We start from the raw sequence: 15,200 nt of genomic DNA, 5'->3' as shown, positions 1-15,200 counted from the left end.
ACATGACCCCCTTCGGTGAAATATTGAGAAGAAGGCTGGACACAGGGGCCATATGCCCACGTCTGTGCTACAATATTGAATTAAGTTAATGGTCTCAGTCTTATCTTCAAGGCACTTCATGCCCTGGGCCCTCCGTGTCTGAAAGAGCTGAGAGATCCAGGATGAAGACCATAGTTGACTTGCTGTCCCAGTGGAGTTCTCTATAATAAGGGTGAGCTCATCGGTGCGGGAGACAGACGTTTCTCCGGGGCCTGGTCCAGATGGTAGAACGACCTCCCCCAAAATCTAAGGACAATCCCAAACTTCCCCACCTTCCGCTCCGAGAGCTGGGTGCCTTTTGAGAGGTTAGTGTAAAGGCAGGGATTAGACATTAGACAAGGGCTAGTGGCAGGGTTGGAGGCTGGGAGTTAAGGTTAAAGGTGAGGGTTAGATTTATGGGTTAGATATGGGGGCTGCTTGGGTTAGGGTTCATGGCCAGACCAGCTACTCTGAGCTGTATATCACAGATCCACCCCCCACACACATCCCCAAGCCACCCCCACAACAAGCCAACAGCTGGAATTAGACCCAAGCATTACAGCCCTCAGGAGACTGACTGTCATATGCCACAGGCAGAGAACAGGAGAGCTGAGCTGCACCATAACCACGGCCCCTGCAAAGGCAGGGAATTGATTTAAGTGACACATACCCAGTCGGGGGTTAAGGTTATGAGGAGCTGTTTGGCCTTAGGGTTTCCTCTGCAGCTGGGATCAGGGTTCTCTCATGCCAGGCACCAGACCCCTATGAGAACCAGAGTTACTTTACGGGAAGCTAATGGCTTTCCCAAGTGGCTTGGCTGGTATCAGACAAAGATTCTCTATGGTTCCGGCCCAAGTTGCTGATTGAAAGAAAAAAATGACGCAGTGTGCTTTCTAGCCATTTTGTTACAAGTAAAACAACAACCCTGAATACAAAAAATCAAGAAAACAGATCGCTAAGACCAAGCCAACACAAACTCTACCCAACTGACTCGGCCATTCTCCAGTTGATGTGAAAATAAGATCAAGTAATCAAATTAGCAGCAGCAATATTAGAATCAAGTCATCAACGCAGTCAAATCACCAAAGACAAGAGTGTGATGGGGTTGTGAGAAAGAGAAATGTCACCTGGGGTGTATTAACTGGAAGGTCGTATGTGAGACACGGGAGGTAATTGTCCCGCTCTTCTCAGCGCTGGTGAGACTTCGGCTCACATCCTATTTCCAGTTTTCATCACCGCATTTTATTGAATCTATTTCCCCATGTTAAGTATCCTCACACCTTCTTGTCAAACTGTCTTAAATGGGCTATCTTGATGATCACTACAAAGGTTATTTTCTCCTGCTGACAATAGCTCATCTTAATTAATTAGCCTCTTAGAGTTGGTTGGGCAACTCCCACCTTTTCATGTTCTCTCTATGTTTATAGATCTCCTCACTATATGTTCCATTCTATGCATCCGAAGAAGTGGGCTGTAGCCCATGAAAGCTTATGCTCAAATAAATGTGTTAGTCTCTAAAGTGCCACAAGTACTCCTGTTCGTTTAATGGCTAATCTGTTTCCCCTTCTGTGTTTCTCCCCCTCACACCCACCACAGGAATACACGTTAACAAAGCACTTCCTATAAGCAGCAACTGTATCTTCCTCTAACCGAATTAGAGCTGGCGGTTTCTGTGGAGACTTGTCCCAAAACTAGGAACTCGCCCTTCAAGGTTTGATGAGTCAGAACTTCACAATTATTTACATCTGGGAGATTTCTCTTTAGCACTCCCCAGGGCGGTTATTTACAGGTGCTCACAGACACACACAAACACTCATCTGTACATTGACACCCTAACACAGTGCCCCAAATACCTTACCTCCTGTTGCGCACAAAGGAAATTGCTTAAATGCTTCCATTCCTCTGAGACTGTCCTGCACCCAGGATCCGTTGACTGGCCACCTTCCAGCAGAACCACTTTGCAGACCATAGTCTCAAGTGACTTCTGCTTTGTCTTGCTCTGTCCCGAGAGGTGCAGCCTCTGAAAACCCGCAGCCCTGATATCAGGTTTCCAAGGAGGTGTTAGGGAGATAGGACTCAACAAAGGCAGGTTAAGGGGTGACTAGACCCCAGTCCATACATACCCACCTGGGGAACAAATATTTGATAATAGGTCCTTCGGTCTAGCACAGAAAGGTCTAGACTTAACTCAGACTGGAAGTAAGGCAGACATTTTTAACAGTGAGAACAATTGGAACAGATTCTCCATCACTGGCCATTGTTATCCAGGCCTTGGAATCTGTGAGGGGAAGGGGTGCTCCCGACTTACCAAGCCCCGGTCAGGATGGAGCTGACCCCGTACCTCACGCTAGAGCGTCTATCGGATCATAGGCGCCAGCAGAGGCTAGCGTGGAACAGCTGGGAGAGTCCCGCTAGCCCAAGCCCTCATTGGTTGGAAATGCCCAAGTCCTGGCCTTTCACCAAAGGGTGGGAGCTGAGACTTCCTGTGGAGTTGGCCAGACGATGGTCCCCTGCTCAGCATGCGTTGATGGGTGTGGAACCGATTCCCTTTAGCTTCGGATGGTTTTATAGCCCTCCCCCGGAATAAAGAACGATTCCTGTTTCTTGGATAGCGCTTTCTCTCAGTAGAGCTTAAACCCCTCACCATCTTTCAGTGCATTATTACCCTCATTATACAGATGGGAAACTGAGGCACAGAGAAACTAAGTGACTTGGCCAAGGTCACAGAGGAAGTCCATGGTAGAGCAGGGGATCCACAGGGTCTTCCTGTGCCCTCTCCCCTGGACCCGCCTTCCCGCTCAGAGGGGCGGCTGGAGATCTATCCCCCAGGAGCGGACCACAGGACTGTTCATGTAGGAAGTAAGCCAGCCACCCGTTGTCACCCCCAGTGGGTGATCTCGGGACAGGACCATCGGCCGGGCATTTCCAAGCGCTTCGTGTTGCAGCCAGAGTGGCCCTGCAATGTCAGAGGAAGGCAGAGCGAGGATTGAGGGCTGGAAGTTAAAGTCAGACAAACTCCAATCGGAAATGAGGCACCGGATTTTTCACAGCGTGGGTGATTCACCAGTGGGAAAGCGGTGGGGTCTCCATCTCTTCTGGCTTCCGAGCCAGACTGGCCGCCCTTCCGGGAGATGATTTAGTCCAAGGGGAGATATCGGGCCTAACGCAGAAGGAAGTGGGCAGCGTTCTCCAGCCTGGGTGGCACAGCAGGTCAGACGAGAGCTTCTTAGTCCCTTCTTAGAATCTGTGGGCGATGGCTCCCCGCTCTGGGGTGGCTTCTGGGGGACGTATCTGGGCTATGCTGCAGCCCCGTCACCCCATTCGTCAGCCCAGATTGGGGGGAGGGGGAAACACCGATCAGATCAGGGGTTTGTCATCGGATAGATCCTCAGTTCCGTCCCCCTCCTCCCTCCCACCACCAGCGGCCTCAGCCCTCTGCCTATCCCTCCGGGCGACGTTCCCACCCACGCTCCCGCCCACGCCCCCACCCACGATGATATCGGCCGCGGCGCCCGTCCCAGCCCAAATGGCCACAGCCTCCTCAGCAGCGACGCCAGCAGTGGCGATCCCAGCACTGATCCCGGCACCGACAGCTCCGACCACCGGGGCCAGGACCAGCGCCGCCCAACCCCCAAAAATGACGAATTTCTTGAAGCGCTTCCTGTAGATCTCCAGGAAGGTCTTAGCCTCCTGTGTCAGCTCCTCCTCCAGCTCTGTCAGCCGGTCCTCTGTCTCCAGCGCCGACTCCCGCATGTCGATCCGGCACCACCACAGCAACTGCCCGCGCCGCTCCGCCAACAGCTCCACCATCTTACTCAGCCACACCTTCAGGCAGTCGATCATGTTCCGGGAGTCGCCGTCCTGCGCCCGCCGGGAGAGGAGACGGCCAAGAGCATTAGAAAGGGAAAGCGCAGCACAGACCCCACCCACCTGACCGAGATGGGGGCCCCCCTCAGGCCAGGCATTGCACACACCGGGACTGAGATGGGGGACACCCTCGCACCAGGCACAGCACAGACCTGGGCTGAGGTTCCCCCCTCGCGCTGGGGGGAACCCAGACTGACATGCTGGGCCCCCCTCACGCTGGGTCCGGCACACAAACTCAGTGAGAGACCATCCCTGCCCCAAAAAGCTCACAGGCTAAAACCCCCGAATGCAGGATCATTCTCCCCCTTTGCTAGATGGGGAAACTGAGGTCCAGAGAGACTCTGTGACTCACCCAGTGGAGTCTGCAGCATTGCAGTGGACAAAATCCAGGAGTTCCTAGTCCTGGTCCAGTCCATTAACCACCTGGGCCATGACTCCTCCACTACTGCAGAAGGCCACAGGGTAAACTTATCCTCCCCCACAACCCTGGTGCAGGAGTTTGAGCCTCTCATCTCCAGCTCCCAGGGTGGCTATAGCGATACGAGGTCCCGTCTCCTACCCCCAAGCCCACAGCCAGTGGCATTCGCTGGGATGGTTCCCTGGGGTTCCCCTGGCTGGGGCACAGACACGCCCCCAGACTCACCTTCTCCTTCAGGAAAAGAGCGTGGTCTGCGCTGGCCCTGTCCAGGACTCTCTGGTTGTGAAAGGTGATGGCCATCTGCACAGGGAGGACAAGGCTGGGGTCAGCCACAGTTTATGGGGCCCCGTCTCCACCTAGCGACTGCAGTTTCCACCACAGCAACCTCATCTAACAGAGCGATGTCACTAGCCAGTGTGAAACTACAACTCCCATGAGCCACTGTGGCAGCTCTCCCTGAAGCCAGGCACCCAAACTACAAGCCCCATGATGCTCCACAGCCACGAACTCCCATGATGCATCATCTCCCTCCTCTGTGGTGCATCATGGGAGCTGCAGTCTGACCAGAATTGATTTATGGGAAGAAAAGGGAGCATGCAGAGCCAAGCTATAATTCCCATGAGACACCACAGTGGCATTTCCAAATCGAAGTATTTTGGCTTTTGATATTTCGCCGATAACTAAAATTCAGCTGCGTGGGGAAAAAAACCAAACACACTCCTGAGATGCAGCCACCTCTGGGTCGGAGCATCTGGGAACAGCCACACACAACACTGCATAGGGATGGCTCACCCAGTGTCGAGATGCAGCCACTTCTGGGGTGGGGCAGCTGGGGAATAGCCTCACAGCAACCCCACACGGGGATGACTTGCCAGACAAGAGATGCAGCCACCTTTCGGGCAAGTCAGCAGCAATAAGACAAAAGTAGGAAGCAGTTTTACATCGGAAGTGAATTCAGGAGGCGGTACACACCCCTAGATCAGATCAGAGGCAGAGACAGGCAGAGAAGGTACCTGAGCGGGAGAGGAGAAGCCACAGTGATGTTTCTTCATCAGATCAGAGAATTTCTGCAAAGAAAGCACAAGAAATCACAATACAGACTCCACAGGGCTTAGAAAACCGTGAACATGGGGATGGTTCGCCCGGCACTGAGATGCAGCCACCTCTGGGGCAGGGCAGCTGGGGAACGGCCATAAGACAATGGTGGGAATCAGTTTGGCGGGGAAATGAAGAACTTCCCTGGATGATGTAGGAAGGCTCAGTAGAACCATCCAAGCTGGGATTCTGCTAGGATATAAATACAACCCTAATTCTTAATTAACAGAAATTCAGCAAAAAGGGCTAAGCCCACTCCCCACAGGACAGCGCCCCCTAGTGCCACCAGGGGTACTGGGTACAGCCCTGACTGCTGGGGAGAGCGTCCCTACAGAACCCCACCCCACTCCCTGCAGCACAGCGCCCCCTAGTGCCACCAGGGGTACTGGGTACAGCCCTGACTGCTGGGGAGAGCGTCCCTACAGAACCCCCACACCGCTCCCTGCAGCGCAGCGCCCCCTACTGCCACATGGGGGCATGGGGCCAGCACTGACAGCCAGGGTAGAGCGCCCCCTACTGAGACCCCATCCCCAGCTGGCCAGTCCCCACCTTTATGCGAGCAGCAAGCTGTGTCCCGGTCAGCAGCGCCCCATGCCGGTCTCTCCACGCGTGTTGACCGGCCGAGCCCACCAGGGTGGTGACATACTCCCTCAGGCTGTCCCGGAAATCCTCATCCATGTCTGCGAAGGGGAGGGACATGGCAATGAACCCGGAGCCAGAGCATCCCCCCACGGCCCGTTGCTGGCAGAGACGGAGACTCCCCGTCGCACAGGCTCAGAGCCGCTGTCCCGCGTCCGTTACCTCTCAGGCTTCCCTGGTTTCCAGTCATGATCCGCTTGCCAGGGAAGGGCATCAGGTAACAGCGGCTGCTGCTTCTCCTCAGCGCTTCCAGGGCCTTGGGGTGTTTGCAAGGGGACCTCGCTGCCAGCATCTGTCAGAGCCAGGGGAAATCAGCAAAGTGAGACATCAACAGAGGGAAATACCCTGGGACCCATTCCCGGCTCCCCAGAGCCAGCCAGGCCTTTGCCCTGGGGCCGGATCAGAGCCAACACCCCCCCAGAGGGGAAAGGCCCCACGTCCCATTCCCCACACTCACCTGTCGGACGTCTCTCAGATGCTCCTTCCCACCGTCACTTCCAAGGACCGTGGAGTTGCTCCAATCCCGCACCAGCAGGTCTAGGTGCTGCAGGGGAGACGGGACGATGTCAGGAGGGGAAGGCTGAACCCCTCGGGTGTGGGGCAGGGGGTGGCTGGGGCAGGAACATCCCATGCAGTGGGGTGAGGGGGTTGCATGGGGCAGGATGCGGGGTAGGGGGGGGGGGAAATGTCATCTCACCTGAATGGACTCCAGCCCGTATTCCTTTCCCACCTCTTCGGCCACATGCAGAAACATCTGCAGAGCAGAGAGAGCAGGGGGGTGAGTCTGGGGCTGGGATCTCTGGGGCGGGGAGGCAGCGTGTGCCCTGGGGGTGTGTGGGAGTGGAAATCCTACCAACAAATAGCCCCCCCACACACACACACACACACACAAGTTGCAGCTCCAGCTTGGTCTCGGTCTGTTACCAGGGTCCCACGGCTTTCCCCCTGTGGTGCAGAGACACCTAGTGGCCAAAGAGCAGAACTGCAGGTCAAGGTTCCCCGCTCCCCTGCCCCATGCCAGGGGCTCTGCTTGCCCACCATGCCCACCAACGGTAGGAACAGAATAGAGCAAGATACCAAATACTGAGACGTTCCCAGAGTCCTGGCAACACCCATGTTCTCAGTAAGCCTGGAGCTCAGGCAGGGGCGAGCTCCAGCCCCTGCACCAGCACAGAAGCTGGGCCCTGCTGGATACAGCCCCAAGACTCCTGGGTTCTCTCCCCAGCTCTGGGAGGGGAGCAGGGTCTAGTGGGTTCTATCTCTGGCTGTTCCACAGACTCCCCATTGACCTCAGCAAGTCACTGATTCTCTCTGGGCCTCAGTTTCCCCAGCTGTAGAATGGGCGGGCTACCCCATTGGGGCTGTGTCATGAACATACAGCTAAGGGTAGCATAAAATCCCTCCTTTACCTCTAAAGGGTTAAGAAGCTCAAATAACCTGGTTGGCACCTGACCAAAAGGACCAATAAGGGGAGAAGATACTTTCAAATCTGTGGGGGAAGGTTTTTGTTTTGTCTCTCTCTCTGTGTTCTCTCCAGGTCAGCGAGGAATCAGGACAGGAAAAATACATCTCCTAAAGCCATACCTGAACTAAGCATCTAAGATTACAAATTGTAAGTAATAGGAAGGAAATGCGTTAGATTATCTTTTGTTTTAGCTTGTGAATTGCCCCTATGCTAAGAGGGAGGTTTATTTCTGGTTTTTTGTAACTTTAAAGTTTTGCCTACAGGGGAAATCCTCTGTGTTTTGAATCTTATTACCCTGTAAAATTACTTTCTGTCCTGATTTTACAGAGGTGCTTCTTTTACTTTTTTCTTTATAACAAAGTTCTGTTTTTTCAAGTGTCCTAAAAACCCAAGGGTCTGGTCTGTGCTCACCTTGTTAACCTATTCGGTTGGTATATGATTCTCAAGCCTCTCCAGGAAGGGGGATGAAGGGGCTTGGGGGGATATTCTGGGGGAACAGGAACTCCAAGTGGTCCTTTTCCTTAATCTTTGTGTAACTCACTTGGTGGTGGCAGCAATACCCATCCAAAGACAAGGAAGGAGTTGTGCCTTGGGGAAGTTTTTAACCTAAGCTAGTAGAAATAAGCTTAGGGGGGTCTTTCATGCGGGTCCCCACAGCTGTACCCCAGAGTGCAGAGGGAACCCTGAGAGGCTGCCTGAGAACGGCGCCACATCCTGCCCTCTCCCTGCTTCACCTCCAGATATGCTAGATCAGGGTCCTTTATCTGGCTGGAAACATTCAGGATCTGCAAGTAATCAGAGAGGACAGGGTTAGATATAGAAACCAGCACGACCCTCCCCCCACAGCACAGCGCCCCCTAGTGCCAACCTGGTAGGAGCCAAGCAGCATGGAGAGGGCGGAGAGTTTGACGCTGGTCTCTGTGTCTCTGACAATGTTCATGGAGCCCTCGGTGTCGACCAGCAGCACGGCCACCTGGGGGGGAGCCACGGGCCGGGGTCACAAGCGAGTTCCCCGTTCTGTCCCCTGGATGCCCCAGCACTGGGTTCCCTGCCTCCCCTCCCAGGCCTCTGTCGGCTCTGCTCCCCCAAGTAGAGATCTGCTGGGGTCACTCATCCCCCCATCCCATTTTCCCGCCCTTCCCACTCACCTTCCCCCACTCGGTGGGGACCCAGAAGGGCTGACTCCACGCCCACACCCCCTTGGTGACGCTGTGGGTGCCAACTCGCCACTCAAACCCCTCCAGGGGCTCCTCCTCCTGGCCCATCCAGGATCCATCCTTCACTTCCTGTGGGGGAGGGAGACACAGGGGGAGGGACAATTAATGCAGGGGGGCAGGGGGACTGTGGGTATTTTATTAGCAGGCAGGTAGTGTGGGGACCGGCGCGTTGGAAACATCTGGCCCAGGGTGGGACTGGCAGACTCAGGCTGAGACAGACACACAGACAAGCTCGGTGAGGTCTAAACAAACACTCTTGACACAGACACACAGACGAGGGTCTAGACGGACACACAGACGAGGGTCTAGACGGACACACAGCTCCCCACTCCCCTGACACAGCTGACCGGATGTGGCCAGGGGACAAAGGAAACAGATCTGTGCTGGTCTGAGCCCCACCAGCAGGGGGCAGCAGTTCATACCACTGGTCGGACAGCATGAGATGGGGAGGGGTGAGGTACCAGCCACCCTAGGGCTCCCATCCCCATGCACTGCCCTGTGGGAGGGGAGTGGGGGCTGGTGGGTTAGGGCAGCGGGGGCCGGGAGCCAGGATTCCTGGGTTCTATCTGAGCTCTGGGAAGGGAGTGGGGTCTAGTGGGTTAGAGCAGGGGGAGCTGAGAGCCCGGACTCCTGGGTTCTCTCCCCAGCTCTGGGAGGGGATCAGGGCTGCACTCACTCACACACACTGCACTCCCATTCACACTCACCGGGCTCCGGAGCCGGCGCAGCAGGTAGTTCAGCAGGAAGGATTTGCCCCGGCGCTGCTCCCCGATGATGGACACCAGGCAGACGGGGGCGTTCCCCACCCCACCCTGCTCCAGGCAGCGGCTCAGGGCCTCCTCGTCCAGGGTCAGGCCCCCTTTGTCATCCAGACACACCAGCTGCACCGGGCGCCCTGATCCCAGCTGAGCCCCCAGCCCCTGCTGCAGGGACAGAGCAGGGTCAGAGCTGGGACCCCACCTCTGAGATGGTGAGTCCCCTGTCCCCTGGATCAGAGCCCAGTACCCCATTCCCATCCCCTGAACCAACCAGTCCCGCCCTGGGCCAGATCCAAGCCAGTGCCCCCTAGAGAGGAAAGACCCCATGTCCCATCCTCTCCCCCCCACACCCAACCTTCCAGCCAGCTAGTCTCCTCACCGGGGTCCCCTGTATGGAGTCAAAGGCTGTTTGCTTGGGGGTTAATTTCTTATCAGGAGGTCTGAGCCCTGAGGTCCAGCTCCCCCCTTATCAGCCCAGGGACCTGACCAGTTGCTAAAGGGACACAGGAATCCCGTTAGCCGGCCTTCCCTCTGACCCCAGGGCCCCAGCGTGGAGTTAGGAGACACTGTGCTGCAGGGAGTGGCCGTGCAGCTGTTCCCCACCTGCCCTGCCCCAGAGGTGGCTGCATCTCTGGACCAGCCATGGCTGCACCCACCTCAGGGCTCACTGTCCCTGTTGCTGTCAGCGTCTCTTCGCGTGGCAGGTCTCTGATTTTCTCCACCAGGCTTTTGACGCGTGTGTCTGGGATCATCCTGTCCCTGGAGCAGGGAGCTCGGCACTCGGGGCACTGGGATCCCCAGGCTGAGACCCCGCTCCAGTGAGTGGAGAGGCAGCCCCGGCAGAAGTTGTGGCCGCACTCGATGGAGACGGGGTTGTCCAAGATGTCCAGGCAGATGGAGCAGGTGACGTCCTCCTGGAGTCGCTTCACCATCCCCTCTGGAGTTGGCTTTGAGGAGGGGGGTGGGATTGGCCTGGGAGACACACAGCAGGGGGCCTGTGAGCCAGGACTCCTGGGTTCTATCCCAGCTCTAGGACGGGAGGGGAGGGGAGTCTAGGAGGTAGAGCACGAGGGGCTGGGAGCCAGGATTTGTGGACTCTAGCCCCAGCTCTGGAGTAGGTTACACCTGAATTGGGTGAGACTGGAGCACTTACCCTTTATTATTTGCATTTCCCATAACGCAGCAGGTGACAGTCTGGGCTCCAGTTGCCCGAACTCCCCTCCTCCTGGGCTCGGGCTAAAGCCAAACTCTGCTGGAGAACTGAGACAACAGGACATGAATGGATTAACCCCCTCACACCCCCTGTGCTCAAACAGGAGGGCTGGCAGAGGGGGAAACTGTTTAGGTCTGGAAAGCTGTAATGCCAGGGAGCCCGGACCCCTGGGTTCTCTCCCCAGCTCTGGGAGGGGAGGGGGTTAGAACAGGGAGGGAGGGGAGCTGAGAGCTGGAACCCCTGGGCTCTGGGTGCAGTGGGGCTGTGTCATGAGGCGCTGGCCAAAGAGGGTTTGCTCATTTCTTGGGGTGCTAGTGGGGATGGGGCGTGTCCCCAGCACTGGGGAACTCAGAGCTCAAGATGTGGAGCGGGGCTGCGCTGGTTGGGCTGGGGCCGGGACCAAGCCACAGTCTGGGGAGTGGCTGGGAAGTCCCTTAGGTGCCTCCCAGAGGCTACTGGTGTCCCTGGTTTGAAACCAGCAATTCAAATCTCAGGTGGGTTGTCTGGGTGGGCCGAAGAGAGGGGAGGGGGCAGGGTACGACTGTCCCCGCTGGAAAGGGGATAGACTGGAAGGGACAATTCTGCCCCCAGGAATGGTAGTTCCCTCCCCCCCATCCATTACCTGTCCCACAGCTCGCTCTGTCAGTGTCCAAGTACAATTTTCTGCTGGAGAAATGAAAGTAAAACATAAGGTCGTTTCTATATCCTCCTGCCCGGCAGTGGGGCTCTGACACCAAAGGAGATTGGCTACCAGGGCGTGGGAGGGGTGTAGCTGGAGGGGAGGATATTAATAGCCACTGGTAGATGGGGCTGGGAGGGGAGCCAGGACTCCTGGGTTCTCTCCCTAGCTCTGGGAGGGGAGTGGGGTCTAGTGGTTAGAGCGGGAATGCCTGGGAGCCAGGACCCCTGGGTTCTGTCCCCAGCTCTGGGAGGGGAGTGGGGTTTAGTGGTTAAAACAGGGGGGCTGGGAGCCAGGACTCCTGGGTTCTATCCAGGCTCTGGGAGGGGAGTGAGGTCTAGGGGTTAGAACAGGAGGGACGGGGGGCCAGGACTCCTGGGTTCTCTCCCTGGCTCTGGGAAGGGAGTGGGGATCTAGTGGGTTGGGGGGAGGGCCTAGCAGGGCTCAGTATAGACATAAATCTCTTTTATGCACACTCCCTTCTCCCATGTCCCAGGACAAACCCGTTCAGGTGTCAGCGAGGGACGGCTGCAGGCTCTGGCTGTGTTCAGCCTGGGGAAGAGAAGGCTGAGCTGGGACGGGAGAACACGGGTCACTCTGGGGAGCGGTTGTGCTCCGTGTCCAGCGAAGGGGGGACCAGAAGGAAGCAGCTTGGCTTGCAGCAAGGGGCTGGGAATTAGGAAAAACTTTTCTAACTCTCAGGGTAGCTCCGCTCTGGACCAGGCTTCCAGGGAGGTTGATGGATCCCTGGTAGAGGCCTGCCTGCCCTCAAGGGCACCTCTTCCACGCTCCCATGCGCCAGAGTTCTTGTAACCCCGACAAGGCTGGGCCCAGGATTCCTGCGGGGCTCGACCCCCAACCTTGTCATGGTCACTTAGGGCAGGGGCCAGAGTTCCTGGGAGGTTTCACCCCCGGTCACTTAGGAACAGAGCATGAACTTTTCTTAAGTGGCAGAGACATCCCAGGTTACGCAGCAAACCTCTTCCTTTGTACCCCGTTACACCTCACATTGCATGTGCTGGGCATTGCATCACCCCCTAGGGACTGGCTGGGTTACGTTGCAGTCCTTGCACAGTGTGCGCTGCCCACGCCGTTCCTATGGACGCTGATTGCTACAGCCCTAGTTTATCTTTGCTGTTATTCTCAGTATCAGGGTGTTGCTGCTTATCTTGGCTAGCACAGATACCCTGGCTCCAGCACGCTGCTTCGCAATCCCCTAGTTACAACTCACCCTCCCAGTCCCCTTCCCAGGCACGGCCATTAAGGCACGTTCCTTATGGCAAGCCAGGCCTACGCCAAGGGGTGATCATCCCCTCCCTCCTCTACAGGGGGCAGAATCGAACCCTCCAGTTGATTCCCCCTCTGGGGGCAGGATCGTCCCCTCCAGGTCATTCTCAATGGCTCTGCACCTCTCAGGGGGATGTGGCTGGTCGAGAGGGGACTATAGGCCAGAGTTGGGGGGCTGGGGGAGGCACTGCCAGTACAGCGGTGTCACGGATCCACAGTATCTGTGCTTTGGCCCCAGTTTTTGAACCATCTCTAGGAGGAACCCATCAGCGTACCAGACCCCCTTGGGGGTCTCAATTTTCCTCCAGGTTGAGCCACACAGCTTCACCGCCTCCTTAGACTGGCAGTTCCCCCCCAGCAGCTGCACCTCCAGGTCCCAGAAGAAGACACCAGACTCATACATTTGTTGTAACTCTAAAGTTCATTGCACTTTAGAGATTGCTGCACTGAACCTCACCCAAACCACTTCCTCACAGGACTCACCCTTCAAGCTGCAAAGAAACTGGTTTGGTGTAAATACTTTGTAGCTACATTTGCATGAACTGCGGCGATTATGGATTAAAAGGGTGATACGGGAGTTCGGAGCACCCTGGAGTAGGGGGCACCCCCTTCCCTGGCCAGAGTTGACCATGGAGAGATTGAGATAAACTCCCAGGAACCCCTGAGTTCTGTCCTCCCTGTGCAATGCAAGTCCTGGTCACATGGAGCCCAGAGGGAAAGTCAAGGGTGGGGCAGGGACCGGGGTGAAGTGAATCGGGGCACGGTTTGGATCCTTTTGTCGCTCAGATCAGCTGGGATAATGTGTCCATAAAGAAAGCCTCCTACTATGGTGGGACAAATCCCCTGCTTACGTGTGCATGGAGTCCATATTGGTGGCGGAGGACAAGAATCTTGGATTGGAGGGACAAGCTGAGACCCTAAGACTCAGAGAAACTGAGGAGTTCCTAGACCACCCTGTCTGGGAAACACCAGTAGCCCAGGTTTAAGGAAGAAAGGAGCTGGCCACCAAGGAATAGGAGAGAGAGAAAGTCAGAGAGGAGGCCTGGCAGCTCATAACCCCCACAGACAAGAGGTCCCGGAGGCTTTCTACACAGTTGGAGATAGATGAGAATGGGCAGACGGTGGCTGCCAAAGAGAAGAGGACCGGGAAGAATTGCTCACTGCTAGAAGTTTCAAATCAATTCTAGGTCGTCTACGTGGAAGCTGGGGAAGATACCTCTCGAGATCCCGCTGGTCCAAGGGAACGGAGAGATGGACAAGAAGGCAGCTTGGCCCAAACTTTAAAGAAATCAAGCTCACCCACAAACAGTTCTCCAACTGTCCAAGGCAAGGCCGGATTAACTTTTTGTGGGCCTGGCGCCAAACATATTTGTGGGGCCCCCTGGGGAATGAAGGGGCCAGGGGCAAGAGCACAGCGGGCAGGGTGGATCTGTTTTAAATCGCGATTTAAATCACGTGTCAGGAAGACTCAATTTAATCATGGTTTTCTAGACTTTTATGTTCTTGTTGGTAGTTATAACCGTAATACATATTCTGCACAACTCCGAGATAGATGTAGGTTTCATTTTTAGAAGGTACACACGATACATTTTTAAACAGTGATTTATTTTGAAAACTTTTCAGATGAGTTTTACAGCGATATCAGAAAATGAATGATTGTTTGGTTATTTCATTTACCAAAGGTAATTGAAGCAGATATTGATGAAGTCATTGGGGGGTGCAATATCTCCAGTTCAACAGGATAATCATTAATATTTGGAGGATTTTCTTGCCAGGCTGTATTAGGAGGAGAACATCACCAGACAGACATTTAAATTGTTTTATTTAACTAAAACAACAACATTAAGTATTCTGGAATTTTTTCTTCAGCAGCAAACATATAATATTTTAACAAAAAAAGCATATGTCCCTCGCTTCTCACATTTATCTCCAGACTTCTTCTCCTTGTCCAGATCTATTCCGCCCCCAACAATCTTCTATTCATTGAACTTTTTGAAACTTTGCACTTTTAAAGAGAGGTAAGGGATTGACTCTGTGTACACACATTTGTAGAGGGACAATAGCATTGAGGTCTGTTATTTCTCACCTCTATATATTATTTATTTATTTAAAACATTTTTGCTGTTAACAAGCATGTTACCTCTGGAGACACAAATGCACATTTTGAGACCTGCAAAACTAAGCATCTCTGCTGGTATCTTCTAGACTGAGCACTGCGTCCCATTGGGTAGGTAGAAAGATTAACCTAAATAATCTCTACAGAAGCCTGTGGAACCCCATAAGATTGGATCCCTAATCCATGAACTATACGAACTCATTTACAAAACTTTTCTTAAACATGACATGAATATATTGTCTCCTACTACAGAATTAGAATTTATAATCCCTATTCCATGATGAGATATAATGTATTTTAACTAAAACTATCTATTTTATTCTTTTTAAAAAAATGATTGATTGTTATCCCCCCTGACAGTGGGGCATGGTGGGGGAGAAGGATTGGTCCCCAGCTGGAGTGAGGCAGGGGCCAGGGGCAAGATGAGC

At 54.7% G+C, this 15,200-nt stretch overlaps 1 protein-coding gene across 1 annotated transcript; it reads right to left on the bottom strand.

Moving 5' to 3' along the window:
• Positions 1–632: 632 nt before the first annotated feature.
• Positions 633–11,365, bottom strand: LOC128835908 (RING finger protein 112-like). Its single transcript, XM_054025801.1, has 14 exons — positions 11,313–11,365; positions 10,631–10,737; positions 10,134–10,449; positions 9,427–9,642; positions 8,651–8,788; positions 8,371–8,475; positions 8,237–8,287; positions 6,735–6,791; positions 6,495–6,581; positions 6,200–6,329; positions 5,948–6,078; positions 5,317–5,370; positions 4,529–4,603; positions 633–3,879 (listed from the first exon to the last, which is right to left on the bottom strand). Exons 2-14 carry the CDS (start codon positions 10,651–10,653, stop codon positions 3,376–3,378), a joined length of 1,887 nt encoding a protein of 628 aa, XP_053881776.1. The 5' UTR covers positions 10,654–10,737; positions 11,313–11,365; the 3' UTR covers positions 633–3,375.
• Between the last annotated feature and the right edge of the window lie 3,835 nt (positions 11,366–15,200).

Source organism: Malaclemys terrapin, chromosome 4, assembly GCF_027887155.1.
Source record: "Malaclemys terrapin pileata isolate rMalTer1 chromosome 4, rMalTer1.hap1, whole genome shotgun sequence".
Lineage (NCBI taxonomy): Eukaryota > Metazoa > Chordata > Testudines > Emydidae > Malaclemys > Malaclemys terrapin.
The sequence above is the reverse complement of the archived record's forward strand: the minus strand, read 5'-3'. Positions and strand labels throughout refer to the sequence as shown.